This window comes from Enoplosus armatus, chromosome 24 (genome assembly GCF_043641665.1).
Source record: "Enoplosus armatus isolate fEnoArm2 chromosome 24, fEnoArm2.hap1, whole genome shotgun sequence".
Taxonomy (NCBI): Eukaryota; Metazoa; Chordata; class Actinopteri; order Centrarchiformes; family Enoplosidae; genus Enoplosus; species Enoplosus armatus.
This window is the reverse complement of record NC_092203.1, coordinates 7143360-7170742: the sequence shown is the minus strand read 5'-3', so window position 1 is coordinate 7170742 and position 27383 is coordinate 7143360. Positions and strand designations below refer to the sequence as shown.

The following is a 27383-nucleotide window of genomic DNA, read 5'->3' as shown; positions in this document are numbered from 1 at the left end:
CCAAGCAAAGTCCACAGTGAACGCATCTTGTAAAATATTCTCAGTTGCCGCGACGCCCTTGTTTTGCAGGGAAAAATAGTTGAGAAAAGAGAAAAGAAAAGTCCCGAGCTGCGTTTGACAGCTGGGATCGTCTGCTGTCCCTGGTGTCCATACTGTCTGTGTTCAGAAGGCAGCTGTGTAAAGCACCGTATGTTTCTGCAGTGTTATCACACCTTTCTACGGCGAGACCTGATCTCGCCCCAGCTCCAAATACACTCGCCCGCTGCCTTGGTCACTTGGTTAGCTGCTGTGGGCTAACGTGTGGGTGCGAAGACTGACAGAAAAAAAGTGTGTCTCTGAGAGTGTCTCTGAGCGAGCGCCGCCAAGCAACGCTGTTATGTTTAATTATTTTTTTCCCCAATTCAGTCCTCTGTCTCCTGATTGGCTCCCTACTCTTGAGGCTGAGCCCACCCCCTCTCCCTCGTTTTGGCCGAGGGGCCGCCAATCAAGGTGACTGACGTGGTGAGTGGGGTTAGGGGGACTAAATGAAGGGATCAGTCGAGACTCTTTGCAGCTCAAAGAGGCGTTCTCCGGAGAGGTCAATGGTAACAGTGCGACACCCTCATGTTTCCCTCCGTTACAGTGGTTCCTCCTCTTCCATGGGTTCCTCCTCCGGCCTATGAAGACATACAAATAATATATTTAAAACATGTTATTTTCACCTTTTTAACTAATAAATCCCTAATGGATGATTGCTATAGACTTGACTTTAATCAGATATATAGATGCAAACTGTCAGCAGTGATTTGGGATCCTTTACCTTTGATCCATGGCGTTGGTGTTGGCCACAGAGAGAGAGGCCATGGCACTGACGGCCTCAGCCTCCTCCGAGTCTCCTCGTTTGGCCTCCAGCAGGGAAAGTCCCAGCCGCGGCGAGTAGCGGTGCACCGAGCGCCAGTACTTACCTGAGAGCAGGAGAGGAATAAGAAATAAGAGACAGCAGATGTGACATGTTCAAAATGTCACAGACAGACATATAGTAGATTTGCACCTTAAGAGATAATTGTCTCTTTGGGATTGTTTAACCAGAGCAAAGAAAAATTGACAATAGATTTTGTGTGTTGTAATGTCTTGTACTGTTTAAAGTGTATTCATTATCTTGTCAAGTTTCCTGACCGTTTAACAGTGACACTGAAGTATATTGTTTTTGTTTTACAGTTGGAAAAATGCAAAAAGCTTTCTATAATCCTTCGTTGCGTCCATCTGTGTGTGTTAGTGGTGTGAGTTTGTGTAACTGAACTCACTGTGAGTCTCTAAAACTTTCTCCAGAGAGCGAACAGCGTTGGGGTTGGGCCTCTGCTCGAGGACGGCCTTCGGCAGAGCGTCCAGCTGCACGGGACAAAAACACACACAGAAAATGTAAACACGAGTATGGAACTGGCTGCATTTACAACTTTCCACAAGGGGTTGACCTGGAAACGATGTGCCATGTAACATCAGTTCATTCCACTCCCAGTCCATATTCCAACTTGACTGGACCTCAGATGAGTGACACTATCAATGCCTGATGAATCCACCCAAAATTCACCACAAAACACTGTTTATCAAGGCTTCCTCATGTTAATTCCACGACTGCTTTCATGTTTTATAAGAGGTTTCATTAAAGTCACACATGTGGAAGAAGAAGGAGATGAACTTACAGCTCAGGTTATGATACATTTGCATGGAATTAGTGCAGCTTTGTCCTCAAACTAATATATTTAGTTTTTATGCATTACATTGCCAAGACATCGGATTAAAACAGGATTAAAATGAATGAAACCTGTAGTTATTAAAATGAATTCACATCCACAGGTAGATCTGAAATAATGGAATAGCAGAACCTAAAGCCTCATTCAATACTTAACATGCCGCCTCTTTGATACAACATGAGGGCCATTAATTAGGATTCAGATCCTGTGTGTTGTCAGAGTGACCTCCTTACCTCCTGGCCTAGCAGGGCGGCCACGCAGGCCTCAGAGGCGTCGCAGATGGCGGTGAGGTCGTGACCCCCCTCCAGAGCCAGGACCACCCGGCCTCCAGCGAGGGTCATCAGCTGCCTGGTCAGATAGCCAAAACCTGAAGAAAAGGTTACAGACAGGGGGTGAAGGAATGTAAATGAATCTGTGGTGTGCAGCAGTTGAATTTAATTTACATTTAAATAGTTTGTCAGAAAGAAACAATGTTCTACTTTGTCAATGACCAACAAAAGCGCACATGTCTGCGTGAGATAAGAAACACACTTCAGATAATCTTGTACTCACATTTGGACGTCAAAGTGTAGCCGCCCAGTGGTGGAGGGTGTCCCTCCACAGCGTCGAAGCCAGAGGAGACCAGCACGATGTCCGGAGCAAACTCATTGGCTATGGGCATCACAACTGACCTGAGAGTGGGAGGGTGGATTATAAAGATTATACAGAATAACGCCCAATGTTTCAATGTGAATGTGGAAGATACTCAAACAGCACAAACTATTAAATCAGTCATTTAATTAACCTGCAAACTTTTCCTCCTTAATCCACTTCAAACAATTAATGAATCGTTTTGTTCTATTAATCCTTTATCTCATTTTCAAGCATAAAAAACAAACTAATTATGTAACGTTTGTTGCTTTTATCTGTCCTATGAGCTCATACATTCAATATCTTTTGGGTTTTATAAGGTTGTTCGGAGAAAACAAGATATTTTATGGCATCACTTTGAGCTTTAGGAAATTGTGATGGGCTTTTTTCACTGTTTCCAGACATTTTATAGACAATTAATCAGTTAATTGAGAAGAAATTATATATAATAAACGTTAGTTTTGCAGCCCTAGAAACGGAGAACAAACTAACATTTCCTATAGGATTTTCTTTCCTTTCAACACTTAGATTAGATTTAATTTATTTAGTGTGATTTGATGATGTTGTATCTGGTACCTGAAGGCAGCCAGGTACTCCACGTCTCCCATGGGAGGATCGAGGCCTCCGGTGAAGGCAACATTGACGTTGAACCCGACTCCGGGCCCACTGCCCACCTGCAGAGAGAAGCACATGTGTGACTCACATTCATGCTCCCCCTCTCACATTAAGACATTAACATTACTTGATCATTAAAAAGTGCTTTAGTAGGAGAACACACGAAGTAAAACAAATTACACACTATGACCTTCATTGTTATTTATTTTTCACTGAACAGAAGAAATCCAAATTCTGTCATGTATGAAAACTGATTCCTGTGCAAACTGTCTCCCACGATGCACTGGGAATGTTTTGTTCAAATCTGGTGACATTTAATTAGGTTACACGCTCACCTCGTCAGGTGCTCCACTTCCAGGGAAGAAGTTGCCGTCGTCATAGCGATGAATAGACAGGTAAAGGACGTTGGGGTCGTCGTAGAAGGCTTGCTGGGTGCCATTGCCATGGTGAACGTCCTGAGGTTAGAGGGCACACACATGATATCATCACAAAGTCCTCTTTAAATCCTGCTCAAACTAATTACATGACGTTCCTGCTACATGATGGAGACGTGGTCACTAAAGAGACTGACCCAGTCCACGATGAGGATCTTGTTGACGTTGAGTCTCTGCTGCAGCAGTTTGGCTGCGATGGCCACAGAGTTGAAGTAGCAGAAACCCCTGAAACAGCAGCAAAGAGAGGGAGGGCTGAGTCGTCCTGCTTGTCATGACATTCAGCAGAGCCAAAGCACTTTCCTGCTCCATCTTCATGTTTTTATAGCACATTTTAAACACGTTGTGAGGAGGATATGAAAAATAAATAAAGCCGTCTTGAAACAGCTGGCAGATTAAAGGCACTTTATGTGCAAATAAACTCAATGGTTTATGTAATTTCTATTCCAGATGAGCCTGTTCCAACGCTGGTATTTGTATATGCATAGATTAAGTGTCTCCAGCTGAGTGTGGTGACGGCTGTGGCCTTACATGGGAGTGCTTTCCTCTGCGTGGTGTCCAGGAGGGCGGACCACAGCGAAACCATTCTGGAGAGACGGACAGGAGCGACAGGAGTCTGTTAGCCACAGCGCTACTGATCACCACTCAGTGTTTCCTCTGTGTTCACTAAGTAGTGGCGAGCCACCGCTAAAACACTGAAATTTAGCCAAATACACACTCGGAACACAAAGAGGGGTGGCTGTAATGTTTAGAAATGCAGCTTCTGAATGGGAAACAATCCAAGATAAAGCACTTAAAGTGTTACAGTCTTACTGTGAGCTGTAGTGTGGTTATCCTGACCAGCAGGTTAGGGTTACAACACTCAGTTTAACATAACATTTCAGTGACTTTTAAGGTCTTTTGTTAGTAAAAGAATCTACAAATCTAATCTAATAAATCGAATAAACTGATACAGTACTCGACAGATAAATGGAAAAATAGTTGCAGTCTTAGACTGAAGAAGACAATAAATCCTGCTGGAATCATATGAAATGTCCTACTTTTAAACAAATCGACTTCAGGTAATGTAGTTAGATATACATTTTCAAAGCCTGTGGGAACCCCATAATGTCTTTAAGATGATGAAGAAGTGTCTCTTTCTTCTTGTCGATGTGAGAAAGAAAGATAAGAGGAGGTGAGAGTGAATGAGTGTGTTCACAGTTACCTTCAGCTCTCCAGTAGCCACTTTGAAAACAAGCTCCACCACCGAGCCGGCAGCGAGACGAGCTGCACTGGAGGAGTGCACCTCGTTCCAAATGGTGTCGCTGTCCACCTAGAAACACAACACACAGCGTCTCAGAGCTAAATCCACAATATGGAAAGAAAGAGAGTGAAAAGTCACTGATACGAAGTGTAGAGTTTTGTGTCTGAGCATTTAAACCAACTAATAAAGCTGCAGGTTTGCTGCTCTCTTTGTTTTACAACACTGTGTCTATGTTTGAAAGGTGCAATACAAAGAAACCTGCCATGTCTTTCCACAATGATAATGACTTCTGTAAATCGGATCATTTTTTAAACATTATTAGATTATTATTAGATAGATTGCATCATTTCAGACACAACATTGTATCCTGGTGTTTTAATTCATCCTATGAATGTGAGTGTTACTTACCCCCACCCCTCCACACGGTAGCCGTACGAACATGGGAGTGATTGAACCTGGAAATAAACATTAAATTAAGAACACAGTAAGAGAGTAAATATCAGCAGTGAAGTTATTCTAATGCTGTGTACGTGTGTGTGTGTGTGTGTGTGTGTGTGTGTGTGTGTGTGTGTGTGTGAGCTTACAATCAAGTTTCTGTCGGAGTGGGTTGGTTCCGTACAGCAGGACGTGGGCTTCAGAGTGAACCGTCTGCAGCTCTTCCAGAGTGGCCTTCCTCCCACGGATACACTACACACACACACACACACACACACACAGGGATACAACTCTCTTATATTCAGTTCACAACTTTGTGTGAAGTTCACTGTGCGGTCTTTTCCACTTGTAACATACCTCACACTGCGCTCTGAGTCCGGTCTCCTGCAGCCGAGACCAAATGCTCTGAATCCGGCCTGCGTGCTCCGGGTGACTGTTGGTGTTTCCACACATACACTGGTGCTTCTGCATTAGAGAGTCGTACACCAGGCCTGAGGAAACACACAGAAACACACACTCATGAACAATTCAACGATTAATCAACTAGTCAATTGACAGAAAATGTTTCTGCGACTATTTTTATAATCGATTATTCGTCATTTTCTCTTGCAAAAATGCCAAATATTATTATATATTAAATATTTCCAGTAAAAATACAGCTTTATTTTCTGTTTTGCTTCACAATCTACAGAATCTGATAGCTATTTGTTAAAGGTTCAAATTTGAGGAGAAGAAACATGCAGCAGAAGAAGAAGCTTCTTCCTGTTTCTAGTTAGCTCTCACATTGTTTCTGAATACACATTAATATCAAAACAGTGACTGAAATTAAACTTTACAGCCTGATATTCTCATTCTGATGCTTCTTTCCCAAAATTTTCACTGCAGTTTGGAACTGAGTGGGAGTAAAGTAGGCCAAACTGTTAAAGATAAAAATATCTTCAGCTATGGTGCATAAACGCAAAAACTGCCACAATATGGTGATAACACTTCAATACGAATACAATAGTCTGTTGCTGCGAGGAGCTTCATTCTTCTCAGCTCCCTTTGTCATTCTCATCTTTGTTTAAAGAGTCAGATGTCTGAGAGGAAGAGAAAGTGGGAGAGAAAAGGTTTTGGCAAGATGAGCTCCTCTCGCTCGATTATTACTGCTACCAGATGGAGGCCGGAACCATTACACCGTTTTCTGGCCAAATCACCTGCTTTTTGGATGGAACTTTCTCTTTTCACTCCCCTGTGCATTAGGAAGGAAGCGAAAATCAAAGCCAAAAACTTCTTAACTGAATGCTTGAGGCAGACCAGGGTGAGGCTACAATTGTGGAAATAAAAAATACTGGCAGCTTGGCAGCGGTAAAAGATTTGAAAGTTACACATGAATTGGTGCAACGGCTGACAGAAAACAGACTCAAAAACTATGAGCTACAGCGAAGTAGATGAGAGGAAAACATCAATGGCAGAGGGTGGCGATGCCGACCTGTGGTGAAACGAGGTTTGACGGGAGGATCGGGGGCTGGGACGCTGATTGGGAAGGAGGAAGCTGAGGCCGGAGACGACTGGGCCCTGGACAGCGGGCGGTGTCCTGGGAAGGAGATTGACAAGCCGGCAGCCTCCATGGAGGCCTGATAGTTTCTCAGCTGATGAATCCGCTGCTGCTCCAACAACAGGGCCTGCTACTCTCACACACACACACACACACACACACACACACACACACACACACAAACACAGAGAAAACAGATAAATAAAGATGAATCCTACAGTTGTCTCGGTGATTGTTTAGTGACAATTGCTTCTACATTTTCCATATTGCAAGTACAACTTATGGCCAAAAGATGGCAGCCAAAACAAATGATACAGCTTTGATTTACCCTCAGCTTTTAATTACAGAGATGTCATAGGAAAAAAAGCACTTTCACAGCCCAAATTACATGTTTGTGTCTGTTTTTTGGAGTCTTCTCCTCTCCAGGACTTCCCCAGGAACACCTACAATACATCACTGCCAAGTAGAGTCAAAATCAATTCTCCGAAACTTCATATTGATTGTCTCGGCCTACGTTGTTTTACAGCTGAAGACTTTGTTCCCCCTTCCTCTACCTGTCTGAAGAGCAGCTCCTGCTCCGCCTGCCTCTCCCGCTCCCTCTCCATGTGCTGCTGCAGCACCTCCTCCTGCAGCTCCTGCTGGTCGGGGGGCTCCTGCTTGATGGTGATCCCCGGCAACAGAGCGCCTCCGTCCTGGTGCTCCCTCAGCTCCTCCTCCGTCTCCTCGGGGTGGCTCTGGTGCTGACGGCCCACGGGGGACTCGCTGGGCTTGGCCATCATCTGTGGGAAAACACAGGGGGGGAAGGAGGGAGGGAGGAGGGTGATGATGCTGCGATGTGAAATTTATTTCACAATCAAACAGCAGGATGTGACAAATCCCCTCCAACGTGTGAGGCTGCATTCAGACAAACGGGCACGCTCTCCCCCTGAATCAAATTCCTGGCAAATCGCTCCTTTCTCTGGAGCATTCTTCTTTTAACAAGCTTAATTTGGATTACTCAGTCAGATTGGTGTCTTGCTCATTTCAAATCTATCCGTTGTAATTGAATGTGAGTGGCCGCTCTGCCGACTGTACTCAGGGGCAAAATGTGTCTCGTCGAACAGAAACATTCCCCACTCCCCGTTGAGCTGCTTTTCATCGACTCATTCTGGGGCCTGCTGTTAACCGAGTAGTGATTCAGTTGTCTATTCATTCACTTTCGCTGACGTGAACCATTCAGCGTGCCATTCAAGGCTGCAGAGTACTCACCTCCACAGTGTGTGTCAGTGTTTATGATGTGAAGAGCGAGAAAGAGAAGTGTTTGCTGGAAGTCGAGAGACAGAGAGAGAGAGAGAGAGAGAGAAAGAGATAGAGAGAGAGAGAGAGAGAGAGAGAGAGGGCTACAGCTACAGGTGTGTGTGTGTGTGTGTGTGTGTGTGTGTGTGTGTTTCCCAGAGCTGTAAGCTCGTGGGTCCCCTGGCACAAAGCTGACACAGCATTGACGTCAGAGCATTCACCAGCTCTCATCCACCCTACCCCTCCTCCTCCTCTTGTTCTTGTCTTCTTTGCGACTAAACAAACTTCTCTACCCCCCCACCCCCATTTTTCACCTCTTCCCTCGACCCCGCCGCCCTCCCTCTGCTCTACTTTCCCAGAAACCTCCTCTTTATCTGGTCCTTTCCATACCGATCACAAATGCAGTGAGTATCTGTTGATACACCAGGAATCTTAAATTAATCTGAGTATCAGCTATCCTAAGTATTAAGTACATTATTTGTTCTTGTATCACAATCTTTGAATTGATCACATTTAGGGCTGCAACTAATGATCTGTTGATTCATTTTTAGACTAGTTTTAGACTTTTTAGAATCTATCAAGATTCTGTCCAAACCCCCTGTAAAACCACAGCTTCTCGTTTCAAGTTAGACAACATAGATACATGATGTTACTTAGTACTTTACAGGTGCTGGTAGGGAGATTTCATCACCTTCGGACAGAGCCAGGCTAGCTGTTCATATTTATCGTACAGACATGAGAGTGGTGTCAATCTTCTCATCTAACTCTCTGCAAGAAAGCGAATAAACAAATTCCCCAAAAATGTTGAACTAGTCCTTTAAATCGGAGACTGTCTTGACAGAAGAAACAGTCAGATCGGTGCATTCCCTCGTTTGACAGTCTAAAATTTTGTTCAATTCATAATAATATAATATAAACATGGAAACAGAGAATGCTTTTCATTTTTGCTTGATTAATGACTTAAACAATTGCTCACTTGATCAGAATTGTTTTCTGTCAATCAAGTATGTAATGAATTGACTAAATTGACAAAACTACTCACATTATAGAATTTAGGGGAAAAAAACTCCCTCTTGTATTTTCATTCATTTAAGAAAATAAAACTATGTTGAGTGGACATTTTCATTTTTGTCCTGACAAAACTCCTGCAGAATCCATCCTTGGCGTGCCAGAGGCTGTTATAGAGATGTTTGTGTGAAAAGCTGCCACTGGAGAGCTCTGAAACATATGGAGGGAGTGAGAGAGAGCAGAGCAGAGTAGGGGAGGCGGAGGAGGAGGAGAGGAAATCCCTTGTTTCATCCACCCACCTCTCCTCCAGCGAGTACTCTGCTCGAATAGGTAAAGCCATCCAGAGCAGCGGCTGCTCGCTTCCTCCCTGACCATATAAGTAAAAGGCTTCCGCTCTGTTGCCATGGCAGCGCATAGTTACCTCGCAGTCCGTGGCAACTGTCTCGGCCACAATCACAGAGACGTGGATACAAACATTCACACAAACACTCTGTTATACATGTTAACCCATACCTGCCTCCGCCTACTCATACACAAAAATACTACAGAAAGAGAAAGAAATCAAGGACTTCACACAATGCTAACATGTGATTGGCTGCGTTACTGACTGCCGCCTACACAAACAACTACACTACAGCTCCTGAGCTGGCCCACGCTGGCTTATAGCCCTAATTAATTATCAGTTCATTTGAATGTGATCTGTGGCCATCACCTGGCTTCATCAGTACAGAGAGCAAACTGCTTATAACGTGTTGTATAACAATAATAATGATAACATGTACAACTTGCTGTACAAAAAAAAGCATAATTTGCATTCAAAATCAAGTGTCTCCACCCCTCACCTTGTTGAGGTGGAGCTGCTGCTGCTGGAACTGCTGCTTGTGCTTCTCCAGGAACTGCTGGTGCTGCTGCTGGACCACCAGCTGCTGCAGGGCCAGGGCTTGGGCATGAGCCTGTGCGGCGCTCCCCTGGGGCAGAGGGGCCGACTGGGTCCGCCCCAGGGGCCGGTGCTGCCGCTGCAGCTTGGCCATGGATGCTGCTGACGACATAGACAGGCCACTCACACCTTGGACACAAACAAGGAATACTTTAGTTCGTGAAACCCAAGAGTGCAAACTCATATCCATTAGGAGAGCTTTCTTCATAAGTCGTCTGGGAGAGAGCTCACTTCTCCATGAAACAAGAACAGAGAATGCATTGTTTCTGTGTGCTTGAAGATGTATGTTCGACACAAAGGCTTTCATTTTCTGCACTTCGTCTGTGCTATATAGTGACAGTACTGTTTAAACACAAAGCATCCCACGTCATATCAGGAAGCATCCCACGTCATATAAGGAACCTCACTGACCGCTCAGCTCCGTTTTAACTGTAAGATGTTATCTGGCGTTTCAGATTGGGTAAGGTAGATCTTGCTAAACTGGTGGTGTCATGCAGCTGTTTAGGAAAGCTTAAGTGCTCAATGGTGAGTGTTTTGATGATGACTTGACTTGCTGCCACTCCAAAAACCCTGACCTTATCAAGTATTTAGACTAGGTGTCATAATGATGCATGGGTCTGTGTCTACAAGGCCTATTTTGGTTGCTACCAGAACAGCCGCCATGTTTTTCCACATTTAGTTTAGTGAATTGCGTGGTCGTCCAGTCAGGGAGTGAATGAAGTGAAAGCAGCTGATGTACAACCTGCTTTCAGTGACTTCAAATCTCAAGCAAAGGTCTTTTCCAGAAGACACTGAAGAAGACCCTGTCCTTTAGATTGATAAACTATAAGATGAGATAAGATAAAATATTTGATGTGTTCTCATCAACAAATGGATTCCTAATTTCACTCTTATTGGTGTTGGACCTAAGATTAGTCAGCAGATGTATTTGTGAACCAAATAAAAACTGCCATCTGTGCTGCCATACTGCGATTCTTCTATTGTGATGATACGAGCCGGGAAAAGTGAACAGCTTAGTCCATTTACAGTGTATCATGAGTGAAGGAAGTAAAAACAGACTCGATCGAGCCTGGGAAATGATCTGAGAAACTTGATTACTGTGAAAATATCAGAGAAAATGACTTGACTATGAGAGTGTTTTCAAATTGTTTCTGAAAGAGCTTGCTGATGCATGGCCACCACATGGCACAGTAGCGTTAGGAAGAGTTAGCGAGAGGTAGAAGCTGATATGAAACAGCAAAGCGCATGCTACTTGGCCTTTTTGATGGCTAAAAACATGATTGTCCAAGAGCTGAGAAGTAAATGACTGCATCTGGGCTGTAAAAAATCACTCTCTGCTCCTGGCCTGTGTGTGGGTGTGCACACGTCCTTGTCTGGACATTTTTTAGTGCGTGGATACACACATACATGCGTCTGTATGTGCGTCATTGCCCATTCACTGCCCCGCTCAAAATAGCAGCAAAATGGTAGTCAATGAATGAGCTGATGGGAAAGGGCGCACAATGCAACCATGTCACACTCTCATAGCACACGCTGACATATGAAAGGAGCTCATTAGTTTGAGCAAATGAATGGACGTCTGTCAGTGTGAGGGGGCACAGTGTACCACAGACACACATATGTGTGGTGATGCTTTCTCTTTTTTTTGTGTTTCAGGAGAAAAACTGAATAATACTTTTAGTCAGAGTTGCGTTTGGAGACTTTTGTTTTTCCTCTCATGACCATCAACTTGACTAAAACTACTACCACTAATAGATCTACTGTCTCTGCATTCATCACTATTAATCACTACTAGCTTTAGTAAAACTTCTATTACTGCTCCTACCTGTCACCAGGGGGCTCTGTGCCGGGCTCTGCTCCATGAGCACCATGTGTTGAAGCAGTGGACTGTGCGCACCGTGCCCGCCTGTTCCCGCTCCGGCCTCGGCCAGGTAGGGGGTCAAGTGGCCACCGGAGAGGAAGGGAGGGCTGAGGGAGAGGGCCGGCTGCAGACCTCCATCCTGCTGGGCCGAGGTCACCTTGAAAAGAGGGAGAGTGGGGAAGGTGATTTTGAATAAATGGTCACAGACAGCACAGATAAACAAATTCACAGATAAATAGATGCACAGCCAGTCTGCAAGCAATTTCGCCAGCTTGGTGGCAATTTCCTCCTTACATTGGAAGCAGCAGTGGCCGTGGCAGTGGCGGGCAGCCCGAGGGTAATGTTGGGTAAGGATGGCGAAGTGTAGAGGGACAGCTGGTTAACGGAGCCCCGCTCAGCACCGCTGCACAGCCTCTGGGCCAGACACGCCTGGGAAGCACATTCAAATGATTTATCTGTATTTGCATCATGAAAAAAGAACAGCACAGGGGCAAACACTGCAGCAGGAGATGTCCTCACATGGGGAAAGAGCTTCGTTTGCACCCTACTGGCGATATAAAATTGTCACGGCCACAAGCCTCCTCCACACTGCCTGAGTGCCCTTAATGGCTGCCACAAATAGTATCTTGCCAGCTCCTCGGCTGTCTTCCTCCTCTGCAGACCATCATCTGACATCCCTCACTCAGACCCTTTGTACATGCTATAGGCTGCTAGGTTATAAAAGCTAATAACTAGCACTCACACAAAACAGCAGATCTACTCTGACAGCAAAAGGCTGCATAATTCGTTAATAATTTAGGTTTATGTGGATTGTGTATATTTTTTCAGTTTTAATTTTGTGCCTATGAGGGTTCATCTCATACTGAGGCTGTCTATAGCTATAGCTTGATACATAACCTTTCAATGTAGTAAAGGTTTGATGCTAAAAATGCACTGGAGTGACTTGTTACTTGCTGTATGTGTGTGTGTGTTACCTCCGTGTTGTTGGAGACTGACATAGTGATGCCGTTCTCATTGGGGATGTTGTTGGAGCTGTTATTCGGGGAGCTTGGTCCTGAGCCGGGGGCGCTGCTACACGCAGAGTCTGAAACGCACACAAACACAAATCAAATACATACAAGAAAACACAGCAGCCTAAAAATAAAACATTTTGATCACCAGACAGCTGTGTGTGTGTGCCTCACCTGCCATGTCGAGTGAGCGTTTCTTGGCGGAGGTGATGGGGCTGTCTCGGCGCCGCAGCAGTGGACTGCTCCTCCGCTCGCTCACCTTCTGCTTCAGCCTGGAGCGCAGCTTCAGGTTCGGCTCGGAGGCTGAAAGACGGATGGAGAGAGAAGAACCAAACATTATGGTTCATTCATTCATCCATTCATTCATGGTCTGAATGCTGAACTGCTACAGTCTATGGTGGAGCTAAGAGGTTGAAGCAGGAACAAAATGTCGACACTTTATTGTATCTTCTTTTTTATTGATGATTCCTGAATGGAAAGGATCAGTTTTGAGTGAACATCTCCAACAAAGCTAAATGTAGTCTCAGATAATGATTTTTAATGACACCTGTGTCTGATTATCTGTTGAACTTATAACAAGGTGTGTCACCGGTTCTTGTTGCAGCCTGAGAAAGGACAAAAACTGCTGTTATTTGTGTGAATAAATTACTCTCTGTAGAAATTAAAGTCAGGAGTTTACTCTCATGCATAGACCCTTGAACGTTGGTGTGCCATTTCAACTATTTAACTACAATTTCGCTATCTACTTCTGGTAACTTGGTGATTTTTGTGTCTCCAGCTCAGACGCCAACACCTCTGTTAAGCCTCCTGGATGTTAAACAGATAACTGGCAGCTGTGCAGCTTTGGACAAATCAATCAAAAGGGTGGGAGAGTTACCTGAGCTACAGTCTCACAGGCTTTCAGCTTAAACTGGGAGCTCCACACATTGATCTGTCGTGCAGCGCTTTCCACACAGCTGCTCTATTACAAAACCTGTTTGGTAGACAAACTGTTACATGCTGCTATTCATTTACTGTACAATTCCTCCCTCCCATTTAAATGCTTTCTGAACACACCACATTCTGATCCATTTTCCCAACGACATTGCAGCTAAAAAGCAATTAGCTCCAATTTGGGAGCAATGTCTGATTGCCTACCTAAAGGCCTTTTGGTCTTTTGTGTTCACTGTCACAGACTTGTGAATGGAGACAGGGAGAAGGGAACGGCATGTCACCTTGGCTCCAGCCATGGAGGCTAATGCTCTGTTTACTCTGCCCTGCCAATCAGCAGCCGCGGATAATTTCACTATTCATTATCCAATTTTTAATTATCAAAGGAGAGCTAAATCCAAATGCGGTACACCACTAACCCAGATTATGACATAACCAGATTAATCTGCTACTATATTTCTTACTTTGAACTGAGGGTACAGCTACTTTCCCTGCATCAAACCTCCCTGAAAAATCCTTTTAGGAAACATTCATCAAAAATGAACTTGTTTCCATTCACAGTGTCAGGTAAAAATAAATGTGTCGAAAAGACTGAAGTGTGAACTATGAAGTGTGAAGGTACAGTAGCACAAAGTGGGAGAGAAAGCTCAGTCCAGATGGAGTCAAACCAATTAATGTTGGTGGGAGTCTGTGGAGCCAATTTACTACAAATCAGGATTTCTGAGGTTCCCTGTCCCTGAATTTGATTTTTAAATCTTTGGAAACAATGAAGATGAAAGTATTCTAGGTCAACAGTGTATGAGACATTTTTGCCCAACAAAGCCAAAACGCAGTACTGACTTTTTGACATGTGTTTTACCATATTATGCCAATTTTGCCATTTGCAGGTACTACAAAAGAGAGGTAAAAACAAACCGCAGCTGGCCTTAGCGGCTCAATTTAATCATAACAGAGAAAAAGTGACAGATAAACAAGCCCTGCTAAAAGCTAAGTAACTTAGCTTAGGTGCTGTTTAGGTTGTCCAAATATAAAGTATAGTATCTGCTGTTATCTGACAATGACTTTTTTCTTATTATTTTTAATATTCCCCCTAAAAGGCATTAAATTAAAGTTTTACAACTTTTATAGTTGTTACACACTTTTAGCTAAGTAGCCTTCAAACGTCAGACCCTTTTTTCTTAACTTCACTGTTTCTATAGTTGTTGCTGTCTGCTTTTGTATAATCAAAAATGAAAGCTTCAAGTTTGATAGCAAAGTTTTTATGAGACATCATCCTTAATTCACTGTCTGTCCACTCTGGGCAGAGAATAAAAGATGAGACAAATGTCTCCTAGATTCTTATAAAGAAAATGATGAATCTGACTTTCTAAAGTGATTTTGTCTTAATATTTTAAAGAAGAAACTTAGTACTATATCTCTGGTCATGATCAAGGCAGAATATCACAACATCATAATCTTGCTCTCACTACACAAAAGCTATTAGACATTTCATTTAGAGTTTCTAAGACTACTGACAGGACACATTTTCTCAAGATTTAAACTGACGGTCTGTTAAACTAAGCAAAGTGGGCTGCGCTGGAAAGGACAGTAATTAGCCTGTTGAAGTAGAGCAATTGGGTTTGTGGTTCCTACTTTAGCAGAGTGAAAACAAATTTTAAAAGGCAAATGATCCAGTATGACAGCACCCCAAATAATCACAGCAAAGGTATAGTCAAAGCCAAGAGGAATCGATGGGGAAAATGTCAATACCTGAGAAAACAACATAACGTGGTGCTTACAAAAATGCAACCGGTAATATACAAGGTTGTGTTTAGGGAAGAAAATCAGGTAACAGTAGGATCCATCTTACTTCTTTAATTCTCTGAGCTTTGGAAATCATTGCATAGAATAATTTCCATTTAAGTAGATTAAGGTAGCTAGTTTCAAGAATAGTCTACATGACTTGCATGAATATTATTGCAGTTTATAATTGGTGCTGCATAGCCTTAACACAACATACGACCATGATATCAGCGCACAGATGGTGCATTGTCGCCATGTTAAAATGGGCCTCACAATGGAGGTGAAAGGTTGTGTGAGTGAGTGACATCCTGGGGAAGCTGTTCAGTCTGATTTTCAACCAACACCATGTATTGTACAGTATCAGTCTGCCTATGTGCTATTGTATCCATGTGAAGGACGGGTTGCCCCAGTTAGGCTACAAAAAAACACATTGGCTCATCAGTGAAAAGACGGGAACAGCATGCCTTGCTCTGCCTCTATCAAAGGGCACAGTTAGTCAGAGGGCCTCAAACTTTCCCACCCCATCTACATCTTTCTGACGCATTCATGTGTATGTGAGAATATATTCTAGACAAGGCATATTGTATGTTCATGTGATGCTCTCTCACCCCTAAATGTGTACTGTATAATAAGAGTTGATGATTTTAAAGGCTTCTGTTTGGCTGAGGAGGCGCCTCTTGTCACGCAACTCTTTTTCCACATTTAGATAATCACTCGTGTTTTATTAAAGGCATTAAATGTTATAATCCTGAAGATTTACATGAAATCAAACCCCAGACCTATTCAAGGTCTGCATTACTTCAGTGTATTTATTCTCTGTAATTACCACTCTATACAGTAGTATTCAGTGTTAGTGGTGGAGTCCGCCAGTCCTGTGCTAGATTCATATTGCCAACCTACGCACAAGGGATTTAAAGGAAATGATACAGCAGCACATAATTTGTTTGTAATTCGGTCTCATTGATATCAGCCTCACTGTTTACTGTTCACCCAACATTTCCTACAGGTGCTAGTTCACATTAAAAACATTCAACAAGTAGTGTTGTGTTTGCTCTTACCACCAGTACACACCAAATCAACCAGGACTATATCATTATAACTTTATATATATATAGATATATATATAGATATATCGGTCATAAACGATTTTTAGCGTCATGTGTTGTACTGTAATTGTGCAGAGGATAAGAGTATCAGCTGCACTAAAGGTCACACAAAAGAGCGCTGTTGCTTCCTTTGACCGTTGCTGGGAGCCCTGGGTGCCAGTCCTCTACTTTATGGCCAGGCGGTGAAATAAAAGAGCCTCTAACCTCTCCCGAGCTGGCATTACCATAAGTAAACCCCGCAAAGCACGTCATCGCTGTGCGCAAATATCAGGGTGGCACAGGTTCTCTCCTCTCTCGGCTGCTGAGCACAATCCTCAGCCTTGATTAGAAATCAAGGGACGGACTGACACTCCAGGGACGATCTTTTCACTCGCCGCCATCTTCCCGCCTTTTTTTCTTTCTCTACATGAAGCAAGTTTTTGGGAACGTGGCATCATCGTGCCACTTGCTGGATTTAGTTTAAATCCTGCTCGCCAACTCCCATGTTCTGTCCTCTCATCTTCTATTGCTATGCTTTTAAAAAGAAACCAATGCTCCCTCCATCCTCCACCTCAAATGTTTTTCTTGACAAAAAAAAGTGTCTTGAGGTATTTTAAATGGTCAGTGAAGCCACCGAAAGCTTCTCCACTCTCATCTTCCTCTCTCCATCTTCCTGATTATCACTGTTCCTTCTCTACTCATTATCTCTCCTTCCCCCCTTTTCACTCTCCTACTTCTCCTCCTTTCTTCCTTTCTTCCTCTCTTCCTCCCTCTCTTCTTCTTCTTCTCCTCTCCCAGGGTGGAATGTGGCTGTGTGGGCCAGTGTCAACTGTGGTCTATCTGCTGTCGTAGCCAGCAGCCCGAAGGCTCAGAGTCAACAGGGCTGGAGCGCTGGCTGTAGCTGCCGCCTGCCGCCGCGCTAAGTGAATAATTGCACTGTAAGACGACCGCTGCTTCACGGCTACACCACCACACACACCACTTACACTTTACACACACACACACAAAGCTGTACACACACACACACCTGACAAAAACACAGTGCAAACAGCTGGTTTTACTCTGCAAAGGCTTCTGTACGTTGAGCACTGCACCCCTTAGATTGCAGGCCACAGGAAAACATTTTTCCAGTGGTGCCTTCTGCAGCGTTTTAGCTGCTCTAATGACTTCTGACAAGATTTGTCACCCATTTAAAAGAAAACATGCTGCTCTATGCAGAGTTACAGTTACTGCTTGAAGCAGCAGTGTTCCTGGGTTCAAGTGTACTCTTTTAATAACCTTTATTTATACATAGCACATTTCCAAAAACAAGATTACAAAGTACTTGACAGATAAAGGACAATAAGACAACAGTAACAGTGAAAGCAAAACGAATTAAAAGCCAATTTAAAATCAATTATTAAGTGCTAAAATTTCAAAGTCATTGTATTTACCCTGCTGTGTTTTGTGCAAGCTGAAGGTGATCAGTTAATTACAGCAAATAATTATAAGAAATGTTCTCAAATTCAAAAAACAACCAAAAGCATTTAACATAAAAAATGATTGGACTTAGAAAATGTTGACTCTCTAAGACAGGTCACGAGTGAGTAAACACAGGAGAGGTCTGATGGGTTTACTGTGTGTGTGTGTGTGTGTGTGTGTGTGTGTGTGTGTGTATTATCAGCATAATGGTGAAAAGAAATATTGCAATTGTGAATCACTTGACCCAGAGGTATCATGCAGATTGAAAACAATAAAGGGCCAAGAATAGAGCCCTGGGGAACCCCAAAAGTAATTGTTGCACTGCTCGAGGAGATGTTCCCAACTGACATAGCCCTCAAACAGGAGCCAGTCAGTTTTAATATGCAATTATCAAACAAATTACAGGCAGCAGAAAGGTCCAGCAACACAATACAGTGCAACAGCGAATGTCGCAGGTGATCTCAAAGAACCTCAAATATGAAAGGACCTGGGCTAAATGTATACTTCTCTCTCTAAACTCCAGGTTAAAAACAGCAATTTTGATATAAATCTTTGATTATTAACACAGTCAGTCTCAAGATCAAGTTTCTTTAGGCGTTGCTGAACAACAGCTGATTTACTCAACCCCTGAGGAAAAGGAACAATTAAAAACTAATAAAATGTCAGGTTCTAAAATGGTAAAAACCTCTCTCACTCTATTGAACTCTTACTCTATTGAACTCTCACTCTATTGAACTCTTGAACCACCTACGCTTATACTCTCTCTAACACTCTCATGTGGGGGATGCTGGGAGACCCTGACAGCCTAATGTGGCTGTGATTAATGGTGCAGAGCTCTGATGCCATCTAAATTATGCTAGACGTGAGTCTGCATAGCAGCTACTGGACGTTACAGTTGCAAGTGTGTGTGTGTGTGTGTGTGTGTGTAATCCTCTCTAAACATGAGCCTGCATAGAAGCAAATAGACAGCTCTGCACTGCCAAAAGTAATTGTGTAAACGTGTGTGTGTGTGTGTGTGTGATGTACCAGTCTTTCGCAGTGGGAAGTCATCCCGGGGGTTGTAGACACCCAGCACAGGGTGGTTGTAGGTGGACACACCAGTCTGTGGAGGCGAGCTCTGGTCCAGAGAGCTGTGCTGGGTTTTGCTACAGAACAAAAACACAAACACACACAATGTTAAAGGTGCTGCCAAGATCCCAAAATCATGTGAAGCAAGGCCAAACACTCAAAACTCAGTGGACATGTGACTGAAGTAGTAATCTAAACAAAGTAACTAACTTCATGGCTGTCAAAGATCTGTATGATTAACGCATCATCCAAATCCCTTGGCAAGGCCTGCTGACATGTGCTGCCATCTGTTCACTGCCTACAGAATAAGGTGGTGTTTGTAGGCAAAGTTAAGCCGAGTTGGCTCCAGATCAAATGCATGTTCCTGACAAACGGATGTACACACTCATCCCTTCCAAAACATTGGGGAGAGAACGGCATAGAAAAGTAGAGACAGGCAGATATAGAAAGTTTGTATCGCCTTGAGCTGCTGAAAGTCAACGCTTGTGGGTGTTTTGTTGGGTCACACGTCAAGATTATGTAACTTTATTTATTTGGTTATGTATTTGCATTTTATGGTTTCAGTGCTTTTATTTTGTCAAAATGAAATGCATAATCAGGGAGAACATAACTTTGTCCAGCGCTCAACTACAATGTTAAAATATTTTAGGGTTGTGTCAGGTTAGTACTCAAGCACTTTATACTTGTTCTTGACTACAACTCAAAGGGAAATATTGTCTATATATAGACTATAACTATAACTATAGTTACTAGTTTCTGTTTTTCTTTTTTTGCATATTATTTTTCATTCAAAATATATTATTACAATTTATGTTATTCTTTTTTTCAAGAAACAGACACTGATTTCTAGAACGTTTTTGTAGTTGATTTTAATTAAAAGTACTGCACTGCAAAATAAGGTTTTAGGACTCAATTACAGACAAAAAACTATATTTATAATACTGAGGTTCGGCCTAACACTTCATAAAGTTGTTAAAATCACCTCCACCACGACCACCAACAACAAAGATTCTCCACCATTACAAACCAGGAAGACCAATAATCTCAATTAGGCAAGCAGCATAAGGTTGCGTAAAACTTTAATTCTCAAACTGCAAAAGTAGGAAATGATTTAATGACTGGGAGAGATTTTATTCACAAATTTGACTGGCGTGTCTATTTGTATTTTAAATTCTGGGGTTTGGTCATCATATTTCCAGCCATGTACATGTACATGGTAACTCACAGACAATGAAATAATGTGGTAGGTGACTACCAGAGCGGGCAAAGAGGAAACAGCAAGTGTACACACCTGCAAAGGGCTCCAGAGATGCTACAATAAACACTCGAGGCTGAGCCTTGAGAGCCCCTATCATCAGGTTCCAATATCCTGCTCTCACATGTATGTGTGTGAGTGTGCATCTTTGTTTTATAACCCTGCTCGATCCATCTCTCAGTCAGGCTCATAAAGTGTGGCAGGTGAGGAAGAGGGGAAGCTCGGTGACAGATTAAGACACAATCCAATACATTATTCATCTGCTGTCAGAGAGAGAATTGCCATCCAAACTTGTAAGGATCTGCAATTAGTTTCTACTGCATTCTACTGCCTACAATCTTAACAAATAATTGGAATATAAATATAATTGTTTTCCAGCTTGCAAACTGATAGGAGTGATAGTGATTTATCAGTGTGAGACAGGTGATGATGTCAAAACATGCCATGAAGTCTTTCCTTTACTGTATATTGCAAACCACTAGCTGAGTTACCCAGGTCAAATCTAAATGCATCTTCAACTTTTCTTATCAGACTCTATTTATTAAAGCAATAACGGTTCCTCACCGGTACCAGTAGGGAGCGTCATTGGGGAGGCCTCCTTGGTTGAGGCTTCGCTGGGCCAGGGCCTTCTTCTTGTTCAGGACAAACTCCTGGAGCCGCATCTTCACCTCAGTGCTGGCCACGGCACCTAAGGAGTGAAGATATAGAAGGAATTGAGATAAACACCAACTTGCAAAAAAATCTAACAAAAAATCTTCTAGATGACTTGACATCATTTTATACACATTTCCCCCAAAAAGGAAAGAGTTTTGGTTTCCAGACAGAATTTGACTGCACAGCATGAGTTTGTAATGACTGACCCACCAGTGGTTCAGTAAGGGTTAAGAGGTTTTTAATGACTTAACAGAAATGTGGACAACTTTTGGGGGCACTTTTGCCTTTATTACAAAGAGGACAGAGCTGACTGGAAATGAAGAGGTATAATGGTATAATATCAATTTAAAGTTGATTTGTTAAATTAAAAGTCTTCCAGAGGAGTGGGATTTTGAAACAAGAATGCAGGAAAAATAAATGAAAACGATGCAAAATGCAAGTACACATGAGAGCAAACACACTGAGCAGTCCTTCTCTTTCACACACACTCGACAGGCATGGACGCAGCCCCGATCTGTAACCACTTTCCATATAGTGTGTAAACTGCTCTCAAGGACTCCTGTCCACTCACTTTCAATGAACTGTTGAGAGACATCCAGCAGGCAGCGGTAATAACTTGGCTTTGCCCCCGCCAAGGCCACCGGCTAATACAGCTCGTTTACCACAGCAAATACACAGGTTCTCCAAGTAAAATGCAAATACACAGACGCAAAACACACACACACACACACACACACACACACACACCCACTCGCATGCACAAAAACACACAAACACACTCTGTGAATACTGATCTCAACGGTCCTTTCAACCTTGTGGCGTTTTGAATGAGAAGTTCTTGCTAAGTGGTTCAGACCCCTGGCAGATGCGACCAAACCGGCTGACTTTCTCAAAATGGGAAACTAAACTTTTTATCAGGTCCCAAAGACTTTTACTACTATTCAGACAGCAGTAATTTATACGTGATTTCTATGTTTTGACAAAATCATCACTTCTTGTGAAGCATCTTTTCTTGTTAGAGGAATTTAGTACAGTAATCTACAGTAATTTCTCCAACAGCCGTTATTCTCTTATTTTCTTCCCTCCAATGTGTGAATACATGTTGCACAGAAGGTGAGAGAAAACAAAAAACCTTACAATCTACATGAGGTGTCAAACTGAGCTGCATTTTCAAGATTCAATTTCAACTACCAATGTGGTTTTGTGTGATTTTTGTACTTAAAATATGTTATACTATCAGATATGTGTAAAAAAACAGGTTTGAGCTGTTCCAAATGATTTCTGGTGGACAAACTCAGGATTTATAGCGGTGCGTCTCAGTTCCCCATCATGTTTCAGTGGTGCATCTGCAACTTACTCTCTTGTCCCCTCTCCTTGTTCTTCAGCAGCAGCAGTTTCTGCTCCCTCTGCTGTTTCTCCAGCTCCTGCTCCAGACGGTGGTTCTCCATCTTCCTCTGGTGCTCCAGCAGCTCCTGCTGGTGCTTCAACGCCAGGAGCTCTTGTTGCTGCTGCATGGAGAAACATCAGAATCATGTCAGCAAAAACTTCACAATCCAATGCCTGCTGCCTCATATTTGAGAGACAGTGTGGAAGATAATTGCTCGATAAATGCTTAAAACTGCATGTTATTAGCACACAAAGCAATATATTTAAACTTTGCCACTTCTTAAGTCCTCGTAATTGCAAGATGAGATACCGTCACTTAATATTTTCTGTTTTCTATTCTCGTCTTTACATCAACATCTATTTACATTCCATCTGAAATAATTAAGTTGACAGCTGTTTGAAGCAATAAAATAAAACCTTTGCAATTCTATGAAAACCCCAGGCCACAAGCTTAAGCCCTTAAACAATTTAACTGGGGATGAGGCTTTAGCAAGATGCATAATCCAATCTGCTCCCTTCCTCATCACTCCAGCAAAGAGAGAGAAGAGCATCTGTTAAATGCTCTAAATGTAAAAACCTGTCCTCCTGTCCTCAGGCCTTTATACTGAAGGAACAAGCCCGACTATGGCTTGACAGTTTGTCCTGTATCCAAAAGGTCAAAAATAAAAGCCCAAATGTGCTCACACACACCTCCCCGTCACACTGGAGTGTCCTTGAATGAGACCCAGAACTCACAGTGAGTCACTGTGGATAAGAGCATCAATTAAATGCTACAAATGCATACTGAAGCCAGCTTTCACCTACTTCAGAGCCATAATACATTTCTTCGACCTAAGGCACCAAATCAAGAGTCCCAATTACTCTTTAATGTTTCTGTAATATACAATAAATAGGCAAGCCGTCTGTGCATGACCTCTCTCTAACATGCAGAGGAATCGACACTCCCTCTTCTGCCCTCTTCTTCCTCCTATCGTCACGCACCCAATGGTAATATTTCATCAGTTTACTGTAACTGCATGTAATCAACTTCTGGTGGCAATTTTTAAACACTGACACCCAGTAGCTGGGACATGCTCTTGTGTTTACCATGAGGGGAAATCAAATGTTTGAGACAACTCTGAATAAATAGGCGTCTGAAGGTGAGAGGAAGGTGAGGCGGGGCTCGTGAGAAAAGCACATAGGCTCTCTGGCCCGCTTCCAGCCCGGAGCCGCGATCCGTTTTTGCCTTTCAATCATCGTTGGGGATCGGGGATTGAGTGGGTGGGAAGGCTCAAAGTAACCTCCCACCCACATACACACACAAACACACACACCAAAAACCCCTGTGGCTCAAAAGACCAGAGATGTACACACAGTTTTCACAGAGTTTCCCTTTTGACTAATACTGTGAAGAGCTTCAGGATAGCTCTCACTTTATGAGAGTTCCCTGTTGTCTACAAGCAAGAAATGTGTGTGTTTGCAATTCAAGTGAGTGTGTGTATATGCAAGTGTGTGCATGCAGTTGTGTGTGTTGCTGCCCCTAACGTGGAAGCAAACTGGGCATGCGTGTGACTGTGTGTTTGCTGACATTTGAGAGGATGTGTATGTTTTAATGCCTGGATGTCTGTGTGTGTGTGTGTGTGTGTGTGTGTGTGTGTGTGTGTACAGGGGCTGTGAATGGGACTGATTGAGGCCGGGCCTCCCTGCTCAGGCTGTGCGTCACTGGCCTCCACCTGAGTAGTCCTGCAGCCCCACCACAGGCCAGACGGCCCTCCAGGCAGCATCACTCATCCCTCAACATCACAAAACGACTCAACAGAGGGGACTCAGCGATTCATTACAGATGGTCTGCAGAAGTGCTGACAAAGTTGATGATATCAAACTCAATAAGACAATAAGGATGACAGGAAGAAATGAAGGAAGAGAAGATGGAAGAGAAGAAAGAAAGAAGAAAGGAGCAAAGACAGTAAGAATCAAGTTTCACATGAGGAATTACAATCATTACATTCAAACTAATGTAATCCTGCACATTGCAATCTAATCTCCTGCCCCCACAATCCATTTTTAGACATTTTATTCAAAGCCCTGAAAAAATAAGTAGTTCAGCTGTATCTGCGTGTATTACAATTCACTTTACAGCAGTAATATTCTAAAAAGGAACAAACAGTGGAATAATTTTATATGACATTTCAGCCCCACAGGAGCTCTCCGGTGCTCTCAGGGGCCCTGATGTATTAAAGCTTCGGAGAGTGGGCGTGCTGATCTAGATTCACTTTGTATTTCCAGGTCACTACGATATGGGCGTGTGATCCTAGCTTGATCTGTTATATGTCGTGTACTGCTCGACGTGTGAAGCAAGTTGGGCTCAAAGTGCCAGTTTGTTAATGTTCCCAAAAACAAATAGTGTCCACTGAAAGAGTCAAACATTCAGTCAAACATCTGAAACATGCTCCTTCTGAACATACAGTGTGTATTACTGGATGCTGATATTTAAAGTAAGGCTACAACAGGGCTGGTGCACACAGGTTTAGTTATGTAACACACCACCAGTTTTCTGGATCTAAGCACATCCTTATATTGCTGTTATCCATCCCTGAAGTTGAAGCAAATGAAGCCAAAGTGGCTCCTTGTTCTGTGCTCCCACTTTAAAGCTGACAGAGCGGCTCTCTGTTGGTGAGTTTAGTCTGTTAATGAAGAATCCTGTGGCAGACTAAATGAAGAGCTGCCTCTGCTTTGTTTAGTAAAGTTTTAAGTAGGTTTGGGCTACAAGCCTGCTGGTTTGATTTTGGATTGTTGCCACTTGGAGGAGTTAAATAAAAACTTTCTCCTGTTCTTTAGTGCAGGTTTAATCATATTTGTTTATGTGCATTGTTGGCTGGTCTACAGCTTTAATGATTGATGATGCTATCTCTCCTTGAAAATAGAGGCAGAATTTACTCAATATACTCAATCTTTGAGGAGGCTGATAATAATCTGACTAAAAAAACATTTGGCCCTGAATCTCAGTTATATCTCAAAGCCTAGTTAAAAGTATAGAGGTATTCCTCCTCTGTTTAAAAACATATTCAGGATAAAAACAGATTGTGTGATTTAGGAGAGGTGTAAAGTGAGTGAATTGTACATACTATGATGATTTAAGAAGGTACATTTTAAATGAAAGGACGAACAAAATGTGGTTTGGTGTACTAACGATCAACAATAGGAATGGTTGTGTAAGTTAGATGCGTTTAGGTTGCGGTTACTTGAGCATTGCATTTTGTTCACATCAACAAGACCACCCCTTCAGAAATGTAAAAGATTTACCTTAATGTGCTCCTGGAGCTGGGCCTCGTGCTGGCGGGACAGCTGCTCGTGCTGCCGCTGGAACTCCGCGATGAGGATCTGCCGCTGGATCTGCTGCTTCTGCTTCAGGGTCAGCAGCTCCTGCTGCAGCTGCTGCTCGCGCACCGAGGGCGTTCCTCCCAGCGACCCCGGGCCGGACGACTGCTGACCGGGCGGGGAGAGCGAGGACACCTGCTGCTGCTGCTGTTGCTGCTGGTGATGGTCCACACGCAGGTCCATGGGGATGGCAGCTGGAGGGAGACGCAGGGGCAGCGCCGAGTTGATGTCCACTGTACAGACGAAGAGAGGCAGAGAGGATGTTGGAACAGAGTTGCAACCATACAGGACACTCTGTGGATACTGATGGCCATGTCCACCAAACTACTGTGTGTGTGAGTATTAGCTCCTGGCGTACTTTTAGCAACACCAAAAGTAGTGAAATAAAGCACAGAGTTTTCATACAATCATTTAGTAACTTTGTTGATATTAGTGTGTTTCACTCACTCAACAAAGGGTTACTGATGAATAAAGTCCCACTGTATGCCACTGGGTCTTTACCTCTACACCTGCACATTGTGATTGAGCCATATATGGTCCTGTGTATGTTCTGAGATGTTGGATCAACCCGCTGCCTATTAAATGCAGTTATAAGCTACAAAGAAAAATGCAGAGAGGAGACGGGAATAAAACATACTGTGAAGTTAAAAATGACTGTGAGATGTTCCTGTGCGTCACATTGATCCTACAAGACACACAGTGTTTACGTAGTTAGTTGGTACCACTGCAAGGAGAGACATTTTGCAGGTGAATGGGATTATATCAAAGCTCTTCAAAATGTTATTTAATGCGTATGCCTGCTCAAGGATGCAGAACTGAGCATTACAAAAAGATACCTGTTGGCACCAGACTGCAGCAATATCTGGCATCAGTATCAGCTTCAATTCTGAAGCATCAAAGGGTTTCAAAGGAGATTCAAAGCTTTGTGATTTTAATTAATACGCTTTCACATTTTTTGAAGGAAATACATCGCTGTATATATTTAGAAGCACTATAGTGTGTACATATAACATTAATTACTTATTTTTATTTTAATACAGTACAAGGGCAAATGATTAAAGCTGCAATCAAAACAGTGATATTAGAGTGATAGATCAAATTAGCAGATTTTCACAACATGATGCAACATGATTGATGCCTGTAATTGAGAAGTATTGATTGTTATCTGACCAGCAATCCCAAACAAAAGGTCTAAATCTTTAATATCTGTCAATAGTAAACAATCCTCCATTTTTGAAATCATACCAGATAAAGGAGTGTTTTTCAATAGCTAACCCTGACCTCTGACCTCCTTGTGAAAGAGGTGATAACAGAATCATCTTGTGGGAATCTATAAAGCTTCACATTACTTTAAAAAAATCTGTAGCAATGAAAAAGTAACATTGATTTCTTTTTTTCCCTCATCTCCTCTGTATACACAAAAAACCTGCTGCGCACACACAACCTATGACTGATGCTGCAGTTACACATGAAGCCCGGCGACATCTGACAAAGATTGCATTGACCCGGCGAGGTGCAGACCTTGAGCGGGGCCAGCCACCCACAAATCACTGCACAGGAAGCCTTCCAATCACGCGGCTTCCTACCCATTAAATCTGAATAAATAGGAGTCCATTGGCTGATTATTTGCCTACATGTTTACTGAGAGCGCGGCGAGAGCCAGAGATACTTGTCTGGAACTTTGTGTTAATAA

At 42.9% G+C, this 27383-nt stretch overlaps 1 protein-coding gene across 1 annotated transcript in view; it reads right to left on the bottom strand.

Annotated features, from left to right (window-relative positions):
* Positions 1-375: 375 nt before the first annotated feature.
* The window catches only part of LOC139306469 (histone deacetylase 4-like), a 46041-nt gene continuing 19033 nt past the window's right edge, over positions 376-27383 (bottom strand). Inside the window, exons 3-26 of the mRNA XM_070930336.1 lie at positions 25616-25923; positions 22305-22455; positions 20858-20981; positions 18997-19115; positions 12887-13015; positions 12677-12786; positions 12009-12131; positions 11658-11859; positions 9747-9991; positions 7176-7400; positions 6556-6751; positions 5442-5575; positions 5225-5336; positions 5058-5110; positions 4611-4718; positions 3938-3993; positions 3547-3634; positions 3311-3430; positions 2937-3034; positions 2283-2401; positions 1964-2097; positions 1284-1368; positions 800-944; positions 376-656 (exon numbers count right to left, since the gene is read on the bottom strand). Coding sequence (XP_070786437.1) covers positions 617-656; positions 800-944; positions 1284-1368; positions 1964-2097; positions 2283-2401; positions 2937-3034; positions 3311-3430; positions 3547-3634; positions 3938-3993; positions 4611-4718; positions 5058-5110; positions 5225-5336; positions 5442-5575; positions 6556-6751; positions 7176-7400; positions 9747-9991; positions 11658-11859; positions 12009-12131; positions 12677-12786; positions 12887-13015; positions 18997-19115; positions 20858-20981; positions 22305-22455; positions 25616-25923 — 3224 coding nt within the window. The 3' untranslated portion in view covers positions 376-616. The remainder of the gene's footprint in view (positions 657-799; positions 945-1283; positions 1369-1963; positions 2098-2282; positions 2402-2936; positions 3035-3310; positions 3431-3546; positions 3635-3937; positions 3994-4610; positions 4719-5057; positions 5111-5224; positions 5337-5441; positions 5576-6555; positions 6752-7175; positions 7401-9746; positions 9992-11657; positions 11860-12008; positions 12132-12676; positions 12787-12886; positions 13016-18996; positions 19116-20857; positions 20982-22304; positions 22456-25615; positions 25924-27383) is intronic.